The sequence below is a fragment of the Triticum aestivum genome, chromosome 7D, assembly GCF_018294505.1.
Source record: "Triticum aestivum cultivar Chinese Spring chromosome 7D, IWGSC CS RefSeq v2.1, whole genome shotgun sequence".
In the NCBI taxonomy this organism is placed as follows: domain Eukaryota; kingdom Viridiplantae; phylum Streptophyta; class Magnoliopsida; order Poales; family Poaceae; genus Triticum; species Triticum aestivum.
In genome coordinates, this window is record NC_057814.1 from 582,912,048 (window position 1) to 582,936,482 (window position 24,435).

General features: G+C 46.2%; 2 protein-coding genes, 1 long non-coding RNA gene and 1 pseudogene across 3 annotated transcripts; all 4 read left to right on the forward strand.

Annotated features, from left to right (window-relative positions):
• The first annotated feature begins 2,241 nt into the window (after positions 1-2,241).
• Positions 2,242-4,665, forward strand: LOC123169811 (F-box protein At5g07610-like). The gene is made up of 2 exons (XM_044587684.1): positions 2,242-2,367; positions 2,444-4,665. Exons 1-2 carry the CDS (start codon positions 2,306-2,308, stop codon positions 3,579-3,581), a joined length of 1,200 nt encoding a protein of 399 aa, XP_044443619.1. The 5' UTR covers positions 2,242-2,305; the 3' UTR covers positions 3,582-4,665.
• Positions 4,666-8,981: 4,316 nt separating this feature from the next.
• On the forward strand, positions 8,982-10,630 carry LOC123166849 (F-box protein At5g07610). Its single transcript, XM_044584656.1, has 2 exons — positions 8,982-9,123; positions 9,215-10,630. Exons 1-2 carry the CDS (start codon positions 9,062-9,064, stop codon positions 10,341-10,343), a joined length of 1,191 nt encoding a protein of 396 aa, XP_044440591.1. The 5' UTR covers positions 8,982-9,061; the 3' UTR covers positions 10,344-10,630.
• Positions 10,631-13,200: 2,570 nt separating this feature from the next.
• LOC123165760 (uncharacterized) lies at positions 13,201-22,866 on the forward strand. The gene is made up of 3 exons (XR_006483129.1): positions 13,201-13,266; positions 13,398-13,473; positions 22,815-22,866. It is a non-coding gene; the product is annotated as an uncharacterized lncRNA (long non-coding RNA).
• Positions 22,867-23,373: 507 nt separating this feature from the next.
• Positions 23,374-24,263, forward strand: LOC123171343 (uncharacterized; annotated as a pseudogene).
• Positions 24,264-24,435: the final 172 nt, after the last annotated feature.

Here is a 24,435-nt window from a genome sequence, read left to right on the forward strand (position 1 = left end):
ACTACCGGCTACATATATACAATACTTATCTCTTACAATATAATCTCCTAATTAAATTGTAAGAACACAGGGTCCACATAGTATTCTCCGTTTTCAGCGATCACATGGTCAAGGAAGAATGCCGCCAATTCCTCTTGAATTGCTCGCATACGATCTGGTGCTAGGAGTTCATCCCGCATCCGAAAGATCTAATTTGAAGAATATATATATGAATAAATGAAACTCAACACAAATGATGGTAATAAAATAAAATTGTGAATATTATTGCTTACGCATTCATATTGTTCGTCAGAGTAGCCCTGCTCACAGGTCGTGTAGCGGATGGACTCGCAAACGTAGTATCCACGGTAATTATTCCCGGGTTCCTGCCACAACCACTTTACAAGAAATAGAGGTCAATCAAACTGATAAGCAAGCATGCTAAATGGTATTGATGAAACTAGCGCATGAATCACTAGGAGATGCGCGGAACATGCTACTATAGTACTTACTTTCGGGTGTCTAAATTGCAGCTTCTTCGGCAGTCCCGGAGCTTTTTTGGTGAATTTTCTCCAAACCCTGCCAGACAAAGAAAACAATTACTTGATATCAGGAAATGAACAAAGTTGCTGATATGGTGGATAATCATCGATTTAACTTACTTCTCGAGCATTTGAGTCATGTCCGCATAGTCCTGGGGATCTTTTCGTCTCGAGTCTAAGAAGGTTACTACTCCCTGCTCAAGCTTAATCTCTAGGAGAATATAGTGGGCTATTCCCCGGCTGAAACCCACAATCGTCTCCCCACCCTGGAAACAAATCACGCGCAACATGAAGAAATCTCAACTGCAGCATGGCCCAGAGCAAACTCGGCGTGGAGTAATTGCCTGCGGGGAGAGGTGTGAGCGAACATGATCCGTTAACGGGGGGATTGAGGAGATCTAGGGGTTTAATCCCTACATGGATTGGGTGATCCCCACTCCCTCACCCAATCCCTGGGTGGATTGAATCCTCTAGCGGGTTGGTCCCCTGAGTACCAAACAAGGCCTCAGGGAGCCCCCCCCTGTAACACACATAGCTCCGCCGTTAGGGTCGAGGTCGGTTAGGAAACTTGTAAACCCTTGCTCTCGCCCCCTTCATAAGGCGAGGCTAGGAGTCAGTTTATCACAAAACCAAGGATCACATGCTATTTTGAAATTCTTCACCATCCTGGCCAGTTTATCACAAAACCAACATAACCCCCCCCCCCCCCCCCCCCCCCCCCAAGCATATGTTGGTAGCTAGAGCTTGTGTCACAACCTCGATCCTGTTTTGCACCTCATATAGAAGCTATCCGAATGTTTAGTCCACTTGTTAAATTACAATTAATGACCCATAATTTGAACATAAATTCCACCGCCAGGCAATCAGCTAGATCATGGTCTGAACTTTGGCTTGTTAGTCCAATACCATGTAAGAGGAACCTACCACTTTGCAGTTATTAGTGATCAAAATTCTGTGTATTGATCCATTATCGTTCATGTTCATGATTGAAACTATAATTTTGTCGTCAAGCTATGATAGATGGTTTCTTTGAGATGTTTTTTCAGATGACTTTTTTTGAGGGAACGCCATCACGGCTAGCTTTATTAATCAAAGCAAAACACTTACATAGTTTACGAGAGATTAGAGGATGGATACAAGAGGGAGGATCATCTACCCTATTACAAGTATACTAGTTCTCGTAACAATATTTAGCTAGCTCATGGTCATGGCCTCATGGGCTGTGCCATTGGCTTCCCGCATGCAATGAGTGAAAACGACATTGCCAATCTCCATAGCAAAATCAAAACAGTCTTGCAAAAACAGGTTGTCGAGCCTTCACGAGCTTGAATGACTTCAACACAATCAGATTCAGCCACAATTTGATTAATACCCATCGATGCTACCATAGCCAATGCTTCTTTCATTGCCAAGGACTCCACCATTAACGCATCAGAAGCATATGGAATAAAAGTACCTGAACAGGCAACAAAAATGCCAAATCCGTCACGAATTACAGCTCCAGTAGCCCCTGACATAAGTATCATGATGAAAGAACCATCCACCTTTTAGAAAATCCGTCACGAACCTTTTTTCTTTTGAGAAAATGTGAAAAACAAAACAATGTACCGTCACTAACGCATGCACAGGCCTGAAGATCAACACAGTTTAGCCCACCGAAGGCCCATTCATTTACTAATGCAGGAGCAGGAAAATCTCAGACCCGCTAGCCATAGTCATTGGTTTCCCCCCATCCGACTGGCTCGACGGCGCCGCCACCGCCGCCGCAGATTTCTTGCTCCGGCATGTCCGCCTCAACTGATCGCTCTCCCCCGTGGGAGGAAGGCCGCGCTTCGGTTCGCATCAGGTACGCGAAGCAGCCGGATCCTCGGCTTTCCTCATTCAGGGATGCCCTCACCTCTCCTCCATCTGTGTTTGTGCAGGTTTTGCTCTTCTGCCCCCAGCGGGACGGCGGCCGAGAGGCTCACCGACGACCTCATCGTGGAGATCCTCTCGCGTGTCCCGGCCAAGTCGCTCTGCCGCTTCAAGTGCGTTTCCAACCACTGGCTGAGCCTCATCCACCACCCGGACCACCGCAAAAAGCTCCCACAAACCCTGGCCGGCTTCTTCTACACGAGCAACGACGTTGAGCGCCTCCCGATCTCAGCACACCATCTCGCCAATGTCTCGGGGAGAAGCTGCCCTGCGATAGACACTTCTTTCGCCTTCCTGCCCAGCCACCGGCAAGTCGATCTGCTGAACTGCTGCGGCGGCCTCCTTCTCTGCCGCTGGCACTCCGTCAGGGGTGACGAGTGCCGTTACATCGTGTGCAATCCCGCGAGGGAGGAGTGGGTCATGCTTCCCGAATCCAGTAATGCAGGCATGAGGGGCACTGTAGGTTTGGGTTTCGATCCGGCTGTATCCTCCCACTTCCATGTTTTTGTGTTACTGGTGTTGACGAATCATGATTCTGACTTTGGCTGTTTCCTCACCAGAGTGGATGTGTATTCGTCCGAAACCAGGAGATGGATTCATAAAGAAAAGAAATGGAACGACAATCGTTTTCTTGTTGGTTCTCAGCAACATTGTACCAGTTTCCTCAACGGCTCTATGCATTTTTATGCCTACTGCATGACGACATCCTATTGTGTAGTTGTGGTGGACATGGAGGGGGAAATATGGACGAGATTCCATATCCCTGGTGATCTGGATCATGGTTTTCTTCAGCAGTCACAGGGCTGCTTGCACTATTCCAGTTTTCAGAAAGATAGAGATGAGGTGGTTCGACTTGTTGTTTATGTTCTTGAGGACAATGACAAAAAAGAGTGGATGTTGAAGCATAGCATTGAAACTTCACACATATCTGGATGGCCACCTATTGATCACCGTTGCATCGCAATTCATTTGGAGGGTGACTTGATCTTCTTCACCGTGGGATGGGCTACCAAATTCATGTGCTATAATATGAATAGTCGACAAGTCAAAGTGATCTCCAATCTTGAATATGGTGAACTGCCATATCTGCCGTACGTGCCATTCTATGCAGAGTTACAATCATTGCACAGAAATGTGAATCGCTAGTCAAGTATTCGTACTATGTGGCAGTGGGCTTATCATGTCTGCTCAAGTTTGGTTCTCATTTTCTTTAAATGATGATGTCTGCATCCTTTGAAGTTTGGAATTGTGGTTCAGTATTGTGGCAGCGTTTCTTATTTCTTCCAGGTTAGTTCTTGTAGCGATGAAGGGAGAAAATGATATGATCATGCTGTAAAAGACTTGATGCTTACACTGGTGATATCGTCATTTTGTAGTTGGGGCAAGTATATGCATCTTATTGACAGACCAAGTACATGACCGATTTTCCTGCTAATGATATGATGTGTGCATGTGATCTTATTTTTTTAACTAGACATTTATTTCTGATGGTGAAACACTTGGATGGTTACATGATCACCCCTTCGATGCCACAGTAATAAAGTCTGGCTTATTTAAATAGGAAATGGTGCTCGCATCAGTGCTTGGACCTTGGCGAAAATATCTATTCTTTCATGAAACTTTATTTTTTGAACACAATATTTGCTTCAGAGGACTTGGAAAACGTCATTTTTAGTTTTATCCCAGATAGGTAGTTAAAGAGTTTACAATTACCTGTAATGTACCAGTTGGCTTACAATTTGAAACGCCTATGGCTGTAAGGAAAGGGGATGGAATGAGAGTATTGGACGTCTTGGTCGTCAGAATCAGTCTACTGTCTTCCTCAAGGGATGCTTGCATTTTATCGCCTATGGCTGTAAACCATCACCCATTTGTGTAGCTGCTGTGGGCATGGAGGGGAAAACATCGAGTACTTTCCGTATCCCTAGTTATGTGCCTAATGGTATTTTTCAGCAGTCACAGGGCTGTTTGCATTATTCCAGTTTCCAGGGTGAAGATGATGTTGTGCTTCGACTAGTTGTTAATGTTCTCAAGGACTATGAAAACAAAGAGTGGATATTGAAGCATACCATTGGAACTTCATAGTACATATCTGGAGGGATACATCTTAATGGTCACTGTGTGATTGCAATTCATCCGGAGTGTGACTTGATCTTCTTCGCCGCCGGACAAACTACCAAATTCATGTGCTACAATATGAATAGTCAGGAAGTAAAAGTGATCTCCAATCTTGAATAGCAATCTGCCATATGTGCCTCTGTATGCAGAGTTACAATCATTGGACAAATGACATATATATGAGACCGGTGGTGCCTTCATAAGAAGTGAAATTGTTCGTACTGTGGTACAGTGGGCTTTGCATGTCTTCTTGAGTTTGGTTCTCATTTTCTTTACTTCATAAGAAGTGTGTATATGCTTTATTGTTTGGAGCTATGGTGATTTAGTACTTTGGCAACTTATCTGTTTTCTCTGAGATTAGTTCATGTACTGTTTGAAGGGAAAGATACTATGGCCATGTTGTAAAGGACACGATAAATGATTATCATGGTGCTTAAACTGATGATATTGTCAATTTGTAGTTGGGGTAAGTATATGCATCTTATTAACAGAGAGCAAGTAAATGACTGCTTTGCCTGCTAATGATATAATGCGTACGATCATTTTTTCTTTAATACTAGACATTTGCTTTCTGATGGTGAAACATGTTGGTGATTACATTGGCACTCACTTTGATGCTAATTAACTGTGGCTTGACTAAATAGGAATTGGTGCTGGCAGAACACCATCAAGGCGTGCATCAGTGCTTGGACAAAATTATCCATTCTTTTGTCATAAAGTTTGCTTTTTGAACACAACATTTGCTTCAGAGAACTTGGAAGACGTCCACTTTTTCTTGTAGGTTTTTTCAGGTAGATAGGTAAAAGAGTTTGAATTAAGCGATGTTGTTCCCTCTCCATGGTGATGCTAATTGTAGCAGTTGGTTTATAGTTTGTCACCCCAGATAGCGATAGCCTGTGCCATCGCTCGCCACCAGCCACTCCAGCGGCCGGAATCGATGTAGATTGTTATCCTCGGTGCAACTGGCTGAGCAGAGGTGCCGATAGGAGGAGCGTCGGCATCTTCTGTTAGTGTTGAAGTGCTCGCAACTCTCTGCAAAACTGAGCCGCTCTTATTGTTGAAGAGGGAGGCCCTGACCTTCTTCTCGGGAGGAGCACTGGAGTTGCTGTCTCTTTTGCTTGGCTCGTTCCTCCTCTTCTTTCCTTTCCGTTGTCCTTCTGTAGTGTCAACTTCCATGGCTGCACAAGTGGTCACGCCATAAATTGCAAGAGATAGAATATTTCATGAGCACAAACACAAAGATTGTATATGGGCATTACAACTATGTAGGGGTGCAGAGTGGCGTCCCACATAGACCTGCCAAGGTGCTGAATTAGGACAACTTTGCCTAACAGCCTAGCTAGAACTAACCTTTTCTAATTTGTATACCGAGCGGGACCTTGCATCCCTACCACTATGATCTGGAGAGTAGTCAGGACTATAAGAAACTGGACAACGATCTTTTAGTTCAAGCACTTTGTCCTCATCATCTCTCAATGCTGCCGGTGCACTTGCCTATGAAGATGTTAAAAACTGACTTGTCAAAGCAGCAAAGACCTGTACCACTTATTGCAAATTGCTCTGTACCTTGTGACTTTTGCCTGCAGTCTTCATGGGTGCTGCTTCACACGCCTTCCCGCCTTGGAGGTGTTTTTCCCGCCAACATCTCATCTCCTCGCCTTTAGCTTCAAATTTTGCATCAATCACCTGCACCAAAATCAATGAGTGAGAAGTGAAACACATAACATGGAGCAAAATATTAGAGAGAGAGACGCTGCCTAATTACGCCCAGTCCCTTTTCAAGGGCATAAAGGTCTCTCAACCACAGAGTTTCCGGAGTTGCTTTCCTCAGACGTTCAGCTTCGTCCTCTAATTTCTTCTGTTGTGCGATGAGCCTCCTGTATCTTCTTCTGTGGATTAAATTAATGTACCAAATGCCGTTGTGAGAAGATACTCATAATCGACGCATGAATTCCTACAGCTGCTTCTTCCAATTCTGTAGCTCCTCCTAGAGCAACTTGCTCGGCTGTAATGTTTCTCTTCGGTGGAGGTCCATACCCCTTCCGCTTAAGCTCCAGGATTAGCTTTGCTCTCTTCATGTTGACTAGTTCGATGAATAAACCTCACTTTGTTCTTAAGCTTCAACAACTCTTTCCCTGTATTTTGAAGCATTACTGCCTGCACAACATAAATTAGTTGATGTGGCAGCTTGCACATGAACATCACCATCATAGAGGAAAACTAAACAACACGTATACCTTTCTTCTGCCATAGAATTCTATCCTTTAGTGCTGGTATGACCACCTTCACTGTGTGCGTGTGCTGGCAGTAGGCGGGCACCGTGGATGAGCCGTCGGGCAAGAGTTTGACCTGGTCCTCTTGCCCGGAGTTTATTGCTCCCTGCGCGTGCTTGGGTTGCCTCTGGCTATACCAAGGTGGGTGCTTGCGGCCCGGTTGGAGAGGCGTCCTCACGTTATAGCGTTGGTGGACGTCCGCGGTAGTGGTGTCGGGGCTTCCGTGTGCTGACGGTTGGATCGGTGCCTCCAGCCACGGACTTGGCGTCGTCAGAGCTGGTTACTCAACGATGGCCGTCGGCAGCCACTGAGTCATTGTCCCCTCGGTCCATCGGGGTTGGTGGGAATGTAGACATGGGCACCCCGACGATGGTGGCGCTGACCCTGACTCGGTGGCTGATGCCGGGCTTCTCCTTCCGCGGTTGGTGCACTGTGAAGCGGGCGGCGGGCGGGGGTCTCGTGGCTTGTAAGCCGGGGCGGCGGCCCTGGAAGGTGGTCCGCTTGGTTGGCCTTTCCGCGGGCACCATGGCGGTGGTGGTGGCTATACCTCTTGGTCGTGTGGGCGGCAAGAGGTGTAGCGGCGGGTGGCTCAGCCGGACCATTTGTCTTCGGCAGTGGTGGCGTCCCAATCTGGAACTGGGGATCTGGACTCGCCACGCCGCTCTTGAAGACCTCATGGTGGCATGGGGAGCTACCGAGCGAAAGCTCTGTGCTTTGTCGCCGACAACGTCGACGCTCGTGGGTGCTGTTACCTTCTTGAAGACGTTGTCATGGTGCTTCGCTTCGTGCCTGGGTTCCGGGTGAAAACCCTTGTTCGTTAGACTCGACAGCGGCAACGCCTGGCGCCGTTCCCCCTCCTAAGGGCGTTGTCGTGGAGCTTAGGTGTTCTAGGGTGTTGTGTGGCGGGGTTCTTAGATCTTCGTGTATTATCTTTCGGTCTCATAGTCCCTAGCGGTCTATGTCTCCCATTTATCCTGGGATCGGCTTTGTAAGAGGGCTACGCCATCATATTGTATCGTTCGGCCATGTACTTCGTGTGGTTGTTGCTTTATTTATAAAGTTGGACGAAAGCCTGTTTCGAGAAAAATAGAATTCTATCCTTAGTTTGAAGAACTCTTTTTTTTTGAGAAGTTTTTGAAGAACTCTTTTTTTAGAAGTTTTTGAAGAACTCTTTAAGAACTGAAAATGTAACATAATTTCATATTCAAATCCACAAAGAGAGAATGGGTTTCTAGTTGCAATCAGCATGGGCTTGGTATGTGAAAAAAAAACAGTTCACAGCTTTTTTTTAGGGATAAAACAGTTCACAGCTCAGTGCCGTTGTACCGACGGCCCATTCATTTACTAGTGCAGCTGTGCAGGAGCAGGAAAATCTCATACCTACCTCAAAAAATTCTAAAAGAAACTCAAAGAGTTCTAAAAAAAAGGAAAATCTCATACCCGTAGCCATAAGTTTCCTCCCGTCCGCCTCGCTCGACGGCGCCGCCGCTGATTTCTTGCTCTGGCATGTCGGGCTGAGCTGATCGCTCTCCCCCGTGGGAGGAAGGCCGCCCCTCGGTTCGCATCAGGTACGCAAAGCAGCTGGATCCTCGGCTTTCCTCCTCACTCAGGGATCATGGTGCGAACTTTGCATTCATTAATCCAATAACATGTAAAAAAGCATATGGTTAGCAGAACAGTGGTATTCCCAATCCATCATAGTTTTATTTCTATACTTAAAATTGATGCTTGCATTTTTCTGAATTTATTTCAGCCCTTCCGGCAATTTGCGTTAAGTGGAAGGAGACGTTCCCATCGACTACGGAGACGTCTGTGGCGACTTCGCCAATCTCAGGATGATTTGCCGACTCAGTCCATCGGAGGTGCTCATAGAGGTAAGGTGTGCGTGCGTGCATGTGTTCATAGAGGTGAGTGTATGTGTGTCTGTACGAGGGTCTACGCCACCCGCAAAAAAAAAGTATGAAGGTCTACGCCTGTGTTGTGTTAAAAAAACTGATGTGAAAAACAAAACAATGCACTGTTTTTTTAGGGGTACAAAACATTGCACTGTTACTAACGCATGTACAGGCTACAGCCCAGTGCCTGAAGATGCAACACAGTTTAGCCCATTTACTTCGCACCGAGGGCCCATTCATTTTCTAGTGCAGGAGAAGTAAAGCCTCAGACCCGTAGCCGTAGGTTTCCTCCCGTCCGCCTTGCTCGACGGCGCCGCCACCGCCGATTTCTTGCTCCGGCATGTCCGCCCCAGCTGATCGCTCAACCCCGTGGGAGGAAGGCCGCACTTCGGTTCGCATCAGGTACGCGAAGCAGCTGGATCCACATCTTTCCTCCTCATTCAGGAATCGGGGATCCCAGCCCCTCACCTCTCCTCCATCTGTGTTTGTGCAGGTCTTCCTCTTCTGCCCCCTGCGGGACGGCGGCCGAGAGGCTCACCGAAGACCTCATCGTGGAGATCCTCTCGCATGTCCCGGCCAAGTCGCTCTACCGCTTCAAGTGCGTCTCCAACCACTGGCTGAGCCTCATTCACCACCCGGACCACAGCAAAAAGCTCCCACAAACCCTGGCCGGCTTCTTTTACACCGGCACCGACGTTGAGCGCCTCCCAAAATCAGCACTCCACTTCGCCAATGTCTCGGGGAGAAGCTGCCCTGCGATAGACACCTCTTTCGCCTTCCTGCTCAGCCACCGGCAAGTCGATCTGCTGGACTGCTGCGGCGGCCTCCTTCTCTGCCGCTGGCACTCCGTCGGGGGTGACGAGTGCCCTTACATCGTGTGCAATCCCGCGAGGGAGGAATGGGTCATGCTGCCAGAACCCAGCCAGGCCGAGGCCAGGAAGGTGAGCATTGTACGTCTGGGTTTCGATCCGGCCGTGTCTTCCCACTTCTATGTGTTTGTGTTGATGGATTATGTCCGCCGTGTGTCGTACACCATCGCAGCAGTGGATGTGTATTCGTCGGAAACTAGGAGATGGGTTCGTAAGGAAAGGGGATTGAATGAGAGTATTGGACATCTTGGTGGTCAGTATCAGTCTACTGTCTTCCTTAAGGGATGCTTGCATTTTATCGCCTATGGCTCTAGGCCATCACCCATTTGTGTAGCTGCTGTGGACACGGAGGGGAAAACATCGACGACCTTCTGCATCCCTAGTTATGTGCCTAATGGTATTTTGCAGCAGTCACAGGGCTGTTTGCATTATTCCAGTTTCCAGAGTGAAGATGGTCTTGTGCTTCGACTAGTTGTTAATGTTGTCAAGGACTATGAAACCAAAGATTGGATGTTGAAGCACACCACTAAAACTAAATACTTATCTGGAGGGATACATTTTAATGGTTACCGTGTGATTGGAGTTCATCCGGAGTGTGACTTGATCTTCTTTACCGCGGGACGGGCTACGGAAGTCATGTGCTACAATATGAATAGTCGGGAAGTAAAAGTGACATCCAAACTTGAAGATGGTGGTCCGCCGTATCTGCCATATGTGCCACTATATGCAGAGTTACAATCATTGCTTATGTGATATCAATATGAGATTGTTGGTGCCTTCAAGAGAAGTGGGTCAGCAGTCGATTGTTCATACCATGGAGCAGTGGGCTTGGCATGTCTGCTTGAGTTCGGTTCTCATTTTCTTTTACTGATGATGTCTGCATCCTTTTAATTCTGGAAGTTATGGTGGTTCAGTATTGTGGTAACTTGTCTGATTTCAATGAGATTATTCATGTGGTGTTTAAGGGAAAAATGATAGAAATGCTATGATCATGTTGTAAAAGACGTGATATGTGATTATCATGGAGCTTACAATTTGCAGTTGGGTTAAGTATATGCATCTTACTGCAAAGACCTAGTAAATGACCGCCTTGCCGTCCAATGCTATAATGTCTGAGATCTTTTTTCCCCTTTAATGCCTAGACATTTATTTCTGATGGTGAAACACTTTGAATGATTACATTGTCACTCCCTTTGATGCTAATTGACTGTGCCTTGTTTAAATAGAAAATGGTGCTGGCAGAACACCATCAGGCTGTGCATCAGTACTTGGATGAAAATATACATTATTTTGTCATAAAACTTTATTTTTGAACACAGCATTGCTTCAGAGCACTTGGAAGGTGTCCTCTTTGTTTGTAAGTTTTTTTCATGTAGGAAGGTGAAAGAGTTATCATTGAGCGACGCCGTGTTCCATGGGGGTGCTACTTGTAGTTATACATAAGGTTCAATGTAGCAGTTTGTTTACAAGTTGCCACCCCAGCCCCAGGTAGCCTTTCTCACCACTCGCCACCAGCCACGCCAGCATCTGGAATTGATGTGGACTGGAAGAAGGGGCATCGGCATCTTCTGTTCCTGTAGAAGCGCTCGCAACTCTCTGTAAAACCGAGCTGTTCTTGTTGAAGTGGGCGGCCTCCATCTTTTGCACCTTCTAACGAGGAGGAGCACTAGAGTTGTTGTCTCTTTTGCTTGGCTTGTTCCTCTTCTTTCTGCTCTATTCTCCTTGTGTAGTCTCAGCTTCCATGGCTGCACAAGTGGTCACACCATAATAAAGCTTAAACTTTTGTAAGAGATGTAATATTTCATGAGCACAAGCACAAGATTTGTACATGGGCATCACCACTATGTTCTGGAGAGGAGTCAGGAATATAAGCAACCAGACAACGGTCTTTTAGTTTGAGCACTTGATCCTCATCATCACTCTGTACCTTGTGAGATTTGGCCGCAGTCTTCTTCGGTGCTGCTTTAGAGACCTTCTTGCCTTCGGAATGTTTTTCCCGCCAACATATTATCTCCTCTTGTTAAGCTTCAAATTTTGCATCAATCACCTGCATAAAAATCAATGAGGCTTCGTTTGGTAGGAGAGGATCGAGGGGGTTTTGATGGGAATTTCCTCGCGTGGCCCAGAAACCCCGCAAAACCGCGAGGGCCCATTTGGTACGCGGGGTTTCGACGGCCCAACCCCCTCCTACACCCTCCTTTCCACGCGGTTCATAACCTCGAGGGGGGCCTCGCGGATTTGGGAGGAACGACACTGCGCCGCCGCTGCCCAACTCCTCCTCAACACGCCGTCGAACGACGCCTCTACGCCGGCGTACCTCCTCCGCCATACTGGCCTTCTCCTCGGTAGTAAGCCCTCGCCTCGCCTCCCCTCCTTTCTCCTCGTCGTCTAGGTTTCTTCCATCCGCCCGGCCATGGTTGCCGCCTCATCCTCCCCGGCGAGCTCGCGAAGCACGACGTCTCCGAGGGCACCAAAGCCATCACCAAGTTCGCCTCCTCTTAGATTGTGTCCCCTGTATCTAGTAGCAGGTTACTGTTGGTTTAGTGGTTCACTGTCGACTCTGGTTATCTGCAAGTAGTAGTGGTAATGCTTGATGTGAACTACCGAATCGGTTTCAATGCTTTGTTGGTTCGTTGGCTGCAAGAACTGTATTATGTCTGGTGATTCTTTTGGCAAATGAAGATTTAAAAAAGAACTTGTGTTGTTGGTTCTATTTTACCGATTTCCACTATGCTTTAAATTAATGCTAGGTGTTTGAATTCATATCAGCTATGTGATTGTGCTTAAAATTCATGGCCCTCGCATAGGTTTCTACTGCATCAGTTTGTGCAGAACCCAATGTTCTGCAGTTCTGTTTTAATTGCCTATTTTGTCGCTGACAATTGGTGCTATCATATAAACGAGGTGCTAAGGAATAAGAGCAATTAGCAATGCCTTGACACTCGTTGGTTGTAAGAACACTGAGTGATGATTTGCTTCACACTAAGCGTTCGTTGTAATGCACTGTTTCAGATTTCTGAATCACTCAGATGGGTTCTTGTAGTTGCATTAGGTGCAGAAGCAAGTGCTCCTGTGTGCTGATCGTAATTGCTCGGTGGAAGTGCTCTCTTGTTCTGGTCTGTGAACGTGTAGAAGTCAGTGGTGTACATAAGAAAATACAGTAGCTAGTCAGCATGCATGTCTTGACTAACTTTGTGTGATGCATAAAGCATGTTGCTGTTCAACAGTTTGAAAAACATATCATTGGCAGCTTAAAACTAATCAGCACCCTGAAAGTCCAAATGTATTCTAGGAAGTTTCAGTTCTGAAGACGTCAGTTGTTTTAACCTTTTAAGATTTCGTTGAATACCGTTGACATAGGTCTTGATTTAATTCTAGTCTAGCTCTTGATTTAAGTTCTAGAGCTGCTGTTCATTTCTTACCGTCAGTTGCTTCCTAAACAACAGCAGGGATCTGGACTACTTGCTTGCCTCCCTATTTATTGACTACAAGTTACAAGTCTGATTTATGTGCACTTTTGGTGAAGCAAATAGTCCTCTGGCTGTAGTTTACATTGAACTGAATCTATGTAATGGACCTTCCTAACTTGTTGTCCCTCCATGGACCTTGCAGCCTCTTCCACGCTCCACCACCATCAGCCTCCTTAACCCCGACCGAAGAGCTGGCCTTTTCCCCAGTAAGATGTAACTTTTGGTTAATTCTCCGTGAGTGTTGGTGGAACAATGTAGTATGGATGTTTGTTTCTATAGTATATATGAATGATTGTGTGTCATCTTACATGCTGCTGTTATGTTCTTATTTTGACAGAGGCCTGCTGCTTGGATTCTTGTTGGGGTGGACGAGTTGCCTCCATCTTGGGATCCAGTTGTCACACCTAACTTCGGTAATATACACCAGCTTTTTGGCCTCTTGACCATGTTTCTATCATGTCTTAACCGAAGTACTATATCCTACTTGGTAGCTCTTGTAGTCTTATTATTCTGTCATGATATGAAATTCAGACCTTGTTTCTAAAGTCTTAACCGAAGTACTATATCCTACTTGATAGCTCTTGTAGTCTTATTATGTGTGTATGTCTTATTAATAATTTGCTGCAAGTCAAGTAAACCATTAAATGTAGTTCTTATTTGTTGCTTGTTTATTCTAGTTTTAGTGCCGAGATGAACTCCGAGATTATCGATCGAATTAGGAAGAGGAGAAGCGAGGATGATGAAGATATGATGTCCTTTATTCTGTTCGTATTGCATAGAATGCGTAATAGAGGACAAATTGAGAGAAAGCAGCGACATAGCTCCATACTGTTGGGGATCGTTGCAGAATTTTTAAAATTTTCTACGCATCACCAAGATCCATCTATGGAGTGTACTAGCAACGAGAGGGAAGGAGTGCATCTACATACCCTTGTAGATCGCGAGCGGAAGTGTTCAAGTGAACGGGGTTGATGGAGTCGTACTCGTCGTGATCCAAATCACCGATGACCGAGGGCCGAACGGACGGCACCTCCGCGTTCAACACATGTACGGAGCAGCGACGTCTCCTCCTTCTTGATCCAACAAAGGGGAAGGAGAGGTTGATGGAGATCCAGCAGCACGACGGCGTGGTGGTGGAAGTAGCGGGGATCCCGGCAGGGCTTCGCCAAGCGCAAGCGGGAGGGAGAGGTGTCACGGGAGGGAGAGGGAGGCGCCAGGGGCTAGGGTACTGCTGCCCTCCCTTCCCCCCACTATATATAGGGGTCCTAGGGGGGGGCGCCGGCCCCCTGGAGATCCCATCTGAGGGGGGGGGGTGGCTTGCCCCCCAAGCCAAGTGGGGCGCCCCCCACCCCTAGGGTTTCCAACCCTAGGCGTAGGGGGAGGCCCAAGGGGGGCGCCCCAGCCCACTAGGGGCTGGTTCCCCTCCCACTTCAGCCCATGGGGCCCTCCGGGACAGGTGGCCCCACCCGGTGGACCCCCCGGACCCTTCCGGTGGTCCCGGTACAATACCGATAACCCCCGAAACTTTCCCGGTGGCTGAAACTGGACTTCCTATATATAATTCTTCACCTCCGGACCATTCCGGAACTCCTCGTGATGTCCGGGATCTCATCCGGGACTCCGAACAACTTTCGGGTTTCCGCATACTAATATCTCTACAACCCTAGCGTCACCGAACCTTAAGTGTGTAGACCCTACGGGTTCGGGAGACATGCAGACATGACCGAGACGGCTCTCCGGTCAATAACCAACAGCGGGATCTGGATACCCATGTTGGCTCCCACACGTTTCATGATGATCTCATTGGATGAACCACGATGTCGAGGATTCAATCAATCCCGTATACAATTCCCTTTGTCAATCGGTACGTTACTTGCCCGAGATTCGATCGTCGGTATCCCAATACCTTGTTCAATCTCGTTACCGGCAAGTCACTTTACTCGTACCGTAATGCATGATCCCGTGGCTAACTCCTTAGTCACATTGAGCTCATTATGATGATGCATTACCGAGTGGGCCCAGAGATACCTCTCCGTCATACGGAGTGACAAATCCCAGTCTCGATCCGTGCCAACTCAACAGACACTTTCGGAGATACCCGTAGTGCACCTTTATAGTCACCCAGTTACGTTGTGACGTTTGGTACACCCAAAACACTCCTACGGTATCCGGGAGTTGCACGATCTCATGGTCTAAGGAAATGATACTTGACATTGGAAAAGCTCTAGCAAACGAACTACACGATCTTTGTGCTATGCTTAGGATTGGGTCTTGTCCATCACATCATTCTCCTAATGATGTGATCCCGTTATCAATGACATCCAATGTCCATAGTCAGGAAACCATGACTATCTGTTGATCAACGAGCTAGTCAACTAGAGGCTTACTAGGGACATGTTATGGTCTATGTATTCACACATGTATTAGGATTTCCGGATAACACAATTATAGCATGAACAATAGACAATTATCACGAACAAGGAAATATAATAATAACCATTTTATTATTGCCTCTAGGGCATATTTCCAACAGTCTCCCACTTGCACTAGAGTCAATAATCCAGTTACATTGTGATGAATCGAACACCCATAGAGTTCTGGTGTTGATCATGTTTTGCTCTAGGGAGAGGTTTAGTCAACGGATCTGCTACATTCAGGTCCGTATGTACTTTACAAATATCTATGTCTCCATTTTGAACACTTTCACGAATGGAGTTGAAGCGACGCTTGATATGCCTGGTCTTCCTGTGAAACCTGGGCTCCTTGGCAAGGGCAATAGCTCCAGTGTTGTCACACAAGAGAGTCATCGGGCCCGACGCATTGGGAATCACCCCTAGGTCGGTAATGAACTCCTTTATCCAGACTGCTTCCTGTGCTGCCTCTGAGGCCGCCATGTACTCCGCTTCACATGTAGATCCCGCCACGACGCTTTGCTTGCAACTGCACCAGCTTACTGCCCCTCCATTCAAAATATACACGTATCCGGTTTGTGACTTAGAGTCATCCAGATCTGTGTCGAAGCTAGCGTCGACGTAACCCTTTACGACGAGCTCTTCGTCACCTCCATAAACGAGAAACATATCCTTAGTCCTCTTCAGGTACTTCAGGATATTCTTGACCGCTATCCAGTGTTCCATGCCGGGATTACTTTGGTACCTTCCTACCAAACTTACGGCAAGGTTTACATCAGGTCTGGTACACAGCATGGCATACATAATAGACCCTATGGCCGAGGCATAGGGGATGACACTCATCTTTTCTCTATCTTCCGCCGTGGTCGGGCATTGAGCCGTGCTCAATTGCACACCTTGCAATACAGGCAAGAACCCCTTCTTGGACTGATCCATATTGAACTTCTTCAATATCTTGTCAAGGTACGTACTCTGTGAAAGACCAATGAGGCGTCTTGATCTATCTCTATAGATCTTGATGCCTAATATATAAGCAGCTTCTCCAAGGTCCTTCATTGAAAAACACTTATTCAAGTAGGCCTTTATACTTTCCAAGAATTCTATATCATTTCCCATCAATAGTATGTCATCCACATATAATAAGAGAAATGCTACAGAGCTCCCACTCACTTTCTTGTAAACACAGGCTTCTCCATAAGTCTGTGTAAACCCAAACGCTTTGATCATCTCATCAAATCGAATGTTCCAACTCCGAGATGCTTGCACCAGCCCATAGATGGAGCGCTGGAGCTTGCATACCTTGTTAGTATTCTTAGGATCGACAAAACCTTCCGGCTGCATCATATACAATTCTTCCTTAAGAAAGCCGTTAAGGAATGCCGTTTTGACGTCCATTTGCCATATCTCATAATCATAGAATGCGGCAATTTCTAACATGATTCGGACGGACTTCAGCTTCGCTACGGGTGAGAAAGTCTCATCGTAGTCAACCCCTTGAACTTGTCGATAACCCTTAGCGACAAGTCGAGCCTTATAGATGGTCACATTACCATCCGCGTCTGTCTTCTTCTTAAAGATCCATTTATTTTCTATGGCTCTCCGATCACTCTGGTGCGGAACGTGTCCTTGTGTACCTACGAAGTTCAGCAGTAACTTGATCCGAAGCTTCATGATCATCATCATTAACTTCCTCCCCAGTCGGTGTAGGCACCACAGGAACATCTTCCCGCGCTGCGCTACTCTCCGGTTCGGAAGGGGTGACTATCACCTCATCAAGTTCCACTTTCCTCCCACTCACTTCTTTCGAGAGAAATTCTTTCTCCAGAAAGGACCCGTTCTTGGCAACAAAGATTTTGCCTTCGGATCTGAGGTAGAAGATATACCCAATGGTTTCCTTAGGGTATCCTATGAAGACGCGTTTTTCCGACTTGGGTTCGAGCTTTTCAGGTTGAAGTTTCTTGACATAAGCGTCGCATCCCCAAACTTTTAGAAACGACAACTTAGGTTTCTTCCCAAACCATAATTCATACGGTGTCGTCTCAACGGATTTCGACGGAGCCCTATTTAAAGTGAATGCGGCAGTCTCTAAAGCATAGCCCCAAAATGAGAGCGGTAGATCGGTAAGAGACATCATAGATCGCACCATATCCAATAGAGTGCGATTACGACGTTCGGACACACCATTTCGCTGAGGTGTTCCAGGCGGCGTGAGTTGTGAAACGATTCCACATTTCCTTAAGTGCGTACCAAATTCGCGACTTAAATATTCTCCTCCGCGATCTGATCGTAGGAACTTTATTTTTCTGTCACGTTGATTCTCAACCTCACTCTGAAATTCCTTGAACTTTTCAAAGGTTTCAGACTTGTGTTTCATTAGGTAGACATACCCATATCTACTTAAGTCATCAGTGAGAGTGAGAACATAACGATAGCCACCGCGAGCCTCAACACTCATTGGACCGCACACATCAGTATGTATGATTTCCAATAAGTTGGTTGCTCGCTCCATTGTTCCGGAGAACGGAGTCTTGGTCATCTTACCCATGAGGCATGGTTCGCACGTGTCAAATGATTCGTAATCAAGAGACTCCAAAAGTCCATCTGCATGGAGCTTCTTCATGCGTTTGACACCAATGTGACCAAGGCGGCAGTGCCACAAGTGTGTGGGACTATCGTTATCAACTTTACATCTTTTGGTATTCACACTATGAATATGTGTCACATCACGTTCGAGATTCATTAAGAATAAACCATTGACCAGCGGGGCATGACCATAAAACATATCTCTCATATAAATAGAACAACCATTATTCTCGGATTTAAATGAGTAGCCATCTCGAATTAAACGAGATCCTGATACAATGTTTATGCTCAAAGCTGGCACTAAATAACAATTATTGAGGTTTAAAACTAATCCCGTAGGTAAATGTAGAGGCAGCGTGCCGACGGCGATCACATCGACCTTGGAACCATTCCCGACGCGCATCGTCACCTCGTCCTTCGCCAGTCTCCGCTTATTCCGCAGCTCCTGTTTTGAGTTACAAATATGAGCAACTGCACCGGTATCAAATACCCAGGAGCTACTACGAGTACTGGTAAGGTACACATCAATTACATGTATATCGCATATACCTTTGGTGTTGCCTGCCTTCTTGTCCGCTAAGTATTTGGGGCAGTTCCGCTTCCAGTGACCACTTCCCTTGCAATAAAAGCACTCTAGTCATCTAAGTGAAACATGATCCGAGTTAACTAGGCCGTGTCCGATCATCACGTGAGACGAACTAGTCAAGATCGGTGAACATCTTCATGTTGATCGTATCTTCTATACGACTCATGCTCGACCTTTCGGTCTTCCATGTTCCGAGGCCATGTCTGTACATGCTAGGCTCGTCAAGTCAACCTAAGTGTATTGCGTGTGTTCCGAGGCCATGTCTGTACATGCTAGGCTCGTCAACACCCGTTGTATGCGAACGTTAGAATCTATCACACCCGATCATCACGTGGTGCTTCGAAACAACGAACCTTCGCAACGGTGCACAGTTAGGGGGGACACTTTCTTGAAATTATTATAAGGGATCATCTTACTTACTACCGTCGTTCTAAGCAAATAAGATGTAAAACATGATAAACATCACATGCAATCAAATAGTGACATGATATGGCCAATATCATTTTGCTCCTTTGATCTCCATCTTCGGGGCGCCATGATCATCTTCGTCACCGGCATGACACCATGATCTCCATCATCGTGTCTTCATGAAGTTGTCACGCCAACGATTACTTCTACTTCTATGGCTAACGTGTTTAGCAATAAAGTAAAGTAATTTACATGGCGTTATTCAATGACACGCAGGTCATACAAAAAATAAAGACAACTCCTATGGCTCCTGCCGGTTGTCATACTCATCGACATGCAAGTCGTGATTCCTATTACAAGAACATGATCAATCTCATACATCACATATATCTCATTCATCACATCCTTTTGGCCATATCACACCACAAGGCATATGCTGCAAAAACAAGTTAGACGTCCTCTAATTGTTGTTGCAAGTTTTTACGTGGCTTCTATAGGTTTCTAGCAAGAACGTTTCTTACCTACGTAAAACCACAACGTGATATGCCATTTTCTATTTACCCTTCATAAGGACCCTTTTCATCTAATCCGTTCCGACTAAAGTGGGAGAGACAGACACCCGCTAGCCACCTTATGCAACTAGTGCATGTCAGTCGGTGGAACCTGTCTCACGTAAGCGTACGTGTAAGGTCGGTCCGGGCCGCTTCATCCCACAATACCGCCGAAACAAGATAAGACTAGTAGTGGCAAGAAAAATTGACAACATCTACGCCCACAACTGCTTTGTGTTCTACTCGTGCATAGTAACTACGCATAGGCCTGGCTCATGATGCCACTGTTGGGGATCGTTGCAGAATTTTTAAAATTTTCTACGCATCACCAAGATCCATCTATGGAGTGTACTAGCAACGAGAGGGAAGGAGTGCATCTACATACCCTTGTAGATCGCGAGCGGAAGCGTTCAAGTGAATGGGGTTGATGGAGTCGTACTCGTCGTTATCCAAATCACCGATGACGGAACGCCGAACGGACGGCACCTCCGCGTTCAACACACGTACGGAGCAGCGACGTCTTCTCCTTCTTGATCCAGCAAGGGGGAAGGAGAGGTTGATGGAGATCCAGCAGCACGACGGCGTGGTGGTGGAAGTAGCGGGGATCCCGGCAGGGCTTCGCCAAGCGCAAGCGGGAGGGAGAGCTGTCACGGGAGGGAGAGGGAGGCGCCAGGGGCTAGGGTACTGCTGCCCTCCCTTCCCCCCACTATATATAGGGGTCCTGGGGGGCGCCGGCCCCCTGGAGATCCCATCTGAGGGGGGGGGGGGGGCGGCGGCCAAGGGGGGTGGCCTGCCCCCCAAGCCAAGTGGGGCGCCCCCACCCCTAGGGTTTCCAACCCTAGGCGCAGGGGGAGGCCCAAGGGGGGCGCCCCAGCCCACTAGGGGCTGGTTCCCCTCCCACTTCAGCCCATGGGGCCCTCCGGGACAGGTGGCCCCACCCGATGGACCCCCGGGTCCCTTCCGGTGGTCCGTGTACAATACCGATAACCCCCGAAACTTTCCCAGTGGCCGAAAGTGGACTTCCTATATATAATTCTTCACCTCCGGACCATTCCGGAACTCCTCGTGACGTCCGGGATCTCACCCGGGACCCCGAACAACTTTCGGGTTTCCGCATACTAATATCTCTACAACCCTAGCGTCACCGAACTTTAAGTGTGTAGACCCTACGGGTTCGGGAGACATGCAGACATGACCGAGACGGCTCTCCGGTCTATAACCAACAGCGGGATCTGGATACCCATGTTGGCTCCCACACGTTCCACGATGATCTCATCGGATGAACCACGATGTCGAGGATTCAATCAATCCCGTATACAATTCCCTTTGTCAATCGGTACGTTACTTGCCCGAGATTCGATCGTCGGTATCCCAATACCTTGTTCAATCTCGTTACCGGCAAGTCACTTTACTCGTACCGTAATGCATGATCCCGTGGCTAACTCCTTAGTCACATTGAGCTCATTATGATGATGCATTACCGAGTGGGCCCAGAGATACCTCTCCGTCATATGGAGTGACAAATCCCAGTCTCGATCCGTGCCAACTCAACAGACACTTTCGGAGATACCCGTAGTGCACCTTTATAGTCACCCAGTTACGTTGTGACGTTTGGTACACCCAAAACACTCCTACGGTATCCGGGAGTTGCACGATCTCATGGTCTAAGGAAATGATACTTGACATTGGGAAAGCTCTAGCAAACGAACTACACGATCTTTGTGCTATGCTTAGGATTGGGTCTTGTCCATCACATCATTCTCCTAATGATGTGATCCCGTTATCAATGACATCCAATGTCCATAGTCAGGAAACCATGACTATCTTTTGATCAACGAGCTAGTCAACTATAGGCTTACTAGGGACACGTTGTGGTCTATGTATTCACACATGTATTACGATTTTCGGATAACACAATTATAGCATGAACAATAGACAATTATCACGAACAAGGAAATATAATAATAACCATTTTATTATTGCCTCTAGGGCATATTTCCAACACATACTATATGGCAAGAAGCGTGTTGACGATATCTTTACAGGGCATGTGAAGAATTGCCTCGTAGCTTATAGGATGGAGCCACGTATCTTCCGGGCTTTGGCATCTTATCTTAGAAGAGAAAATTTCATATCGGATACAAGAATTAAGCTGGAGGAGAAGTTAGCCTTTTTCCTGTACATGGTGTCTCACAATGCATCTGATGAAGATCTCCAGCTAGAATTTCAACATAGTGGACAAACATTTCATGAGTACATCAATGAGTTCTTCAACATCGTCCCTGTCTTAGCTAGTCGATTTTTGAAGCCTCCGAACATTGATGAGCCACATCCAAATATCTTCACCGACACAAGATTCTACCCTTACTTCCAGGTTTCCATTTTTAACATTTACACAATTCCTTTTCTTATCTAACTTATAGTTCTTTATTGACCTGCAATCTTTGCTTCCAGAACTGTTTAGGAGCCATTTATGGGTCACATGTTCCTATAACCGCGACACCTGGGATTGCTGCTCCATTTCGGAATAGGAAGGGTACCTTGAGTCATAATATTATGGCTGCATGCGACTTCGATCTAAGATTCACTTTCATATCATGTGGCAGGGAGGGTTCAGCTACGGATGCGAGGGTTCTTCATTCTGCAATGAGCAAAGGATTTAGAGTACCCGAGAGAAAGTTTTACCTAGTTGATGGGGGTTATGCAAACACTCAGTCATTTCTCACACCTTATCAGGGTGTCCAGTATCATTTGAAGGAATTTGGTCATGGACACCCTCGGCCACAAAACCACAGGGAATTGTTCAATCATCGGCATGCTGTTCTATGGAACCATGTGGAAAGGTCCCTAGGAATTCTTAAAAAAGCGCTTCCCAATTCTTCATGTTGGTACACTGCATTCAATCGAGAACCAAGTGAAACTTCCCGCAGCTGCCGCAGTTCTTCACAATATCATCAAAATGGAGAATGGTGACGAGACTTGGCTTGACAACCTGCCCGATAACATAGCGCCAAATGTTTTTGTTGATCTCCCGAATGGTGATGAGAATAACTAGGGGAACAACGACTTAGGGAACACTCTAAGGGATGAAATCACAATGCAAATGTGGGAAGCATACCATCCTGGTGTGTGTTTTACTCATACATATACATATATTAATTAATTAACTTCTGTCGTCTTCATCATCTAATAATGTAGTGTGTGTTGAAATGCAGATATGTATCCAAAGGGGTCTCCAAAGTATAATCTCATGAAAGCAAGTGGAAAAAAAGCTTCACACGGTGTGAAGAAGCCATCACCCAAAATTAAAAAGACACCTCCAAGAGGTATTTTAATGCTTCATCTCCATATGTAATTTCGTTCATCTCCATATATAATATTTATCATCTTGAATATTAGCTAGATCATGATAGTTTATCACTATTTGTTTTCAAATTGAATGATAGTAACTCCTCTTATCATGTTGAGCATTAAGTTCGAACAATGTAAATTTGTGTTGGTGTAGTTAAAAAGCGAAGAGCTCAGTGGAACCCGGCTCTGGAAAAGGGTTTGGTAGAATTACTTCAGGAGCACAAGACTCTATACCATAGGGGACAAAATGGTTGGTCAACTGAAGCTTGGAATAGGATGACAAATTTATTTAATGAAAAGTATGGCCATACAAACTTTACAAAGCAACAGATTCAGGAAAAACAGAAAGATTTGAAAGCTCAATACAGGCTTCTTAAGGATGCACGCAAACAGAGCGGTGTCAGCTAGAACTATCATACACACATGATAGATGCTGATGCACATCTTTGGCAAAACTTGATGACCGTAAGTTCTAGTATAGTGCATTTTGTCTTTGCAACTTCTAACTTGCATTCCATGCTTTCTGTAATCAATCTTGTTTTCGAGTAATCTAAGTTTGATAAATCATTTCTTTTATATACAGTCATGGCCAGAAATAACTAAGTTCCAGAATAAGCCTTTCCCCCTGTATGATAAGCTTGGTGATCTCTATGATGGTGAGTTACTGGGTTGAATGGACATTTCCTCTCTTTTTGTTGACCTTTATAATGAATTTTCATTGCTATGTGGCCTTTAATGATAACTTGGGTGTTTGTGCAGGACACATAGTAGAAGGTAACTTCGATTTCACATCAACTGAAGCTACACAAGTGAGTGATGGTGATCATGAAGTGGAAAGAGAGGAGAATGCCTTCTCTTTTGACCTGAATCAATATGGTGATGATTTACACATTTATGATGATCCAAGAGATGCCGCCCAAGTGATGGTCCAAGAGATGCTGCCGCAAGTGATACTACTCAAATAGGTGCTTATCGTGGTTCAAATAAGAAGCCTGTGAAGGAGACTAAGAAGAAGAAACATGATGACCCAATGGTGGAAGTGATGGCACAATATGTGAAGATCAAACGGAAGCAAGCGGAGGAGTCTGTTTTGTTGGCAGGGTCAAAAAATGCCCAAGAGTTCTCCATCAGCAAGTGCATTGCTGTTCTGCACAAGATGGAAAGCATCCAACATGGTGAAAGAGCCGCTCCCTACAAAGTGTTCAAAAATGCTGAGAACCGTGAGATCTTTCTCAATTCTGCCGCTGAAGATGAAGAGAGTGCTGCCCATGTTTCTTCGGAGCGAAATGGCAGAGTTGCCTCAAGGTATCTAAGGTAAGCTACCTTGTTCCTATTAGCACCTTGTTTTGGTATTCCCTACTCCTCATATCCTGCTTCGGTTGGTTGATGGGATCCGTCTCATAGAGTGTATTTGGTTGCAATTAGCGAGCGCTGTACATCAAACCAAACTAGGGTGGCATGATGAGGTCACTTAAGCTCTATATA

Coding starts and splice junctions, on each gene's coding strand:
- LOC123169811 (XM_044587684.1), top strand. CDS start 2,306: ATGTCCGCCTCAACTGATCGCTCTCCCCCGTGGGAGGAAGGCCGCGCT. Junction 2,368..2,443: donor CGCGCTTCGGTTCGCATCAG/GTACGCGAAGCA, acceptor GTGTTTGTGCAG/GTTTTGCTCTTCTGCCCCCA.
- LOC123166849 (XM_044584656.1), top strand. CDS start 9,062: ATGTCCGCCCCAGCTGATCGCTCAACCCCGTGGGAGGAAGGCCGCACT. Junction 9,124..9,214: donor CGCACTTCGGTTCGCATCAG/GTACGCGAAGCA, acceptor GTGTTTGTGCAG/GTCTTCCTCTTCTGCCCCCT.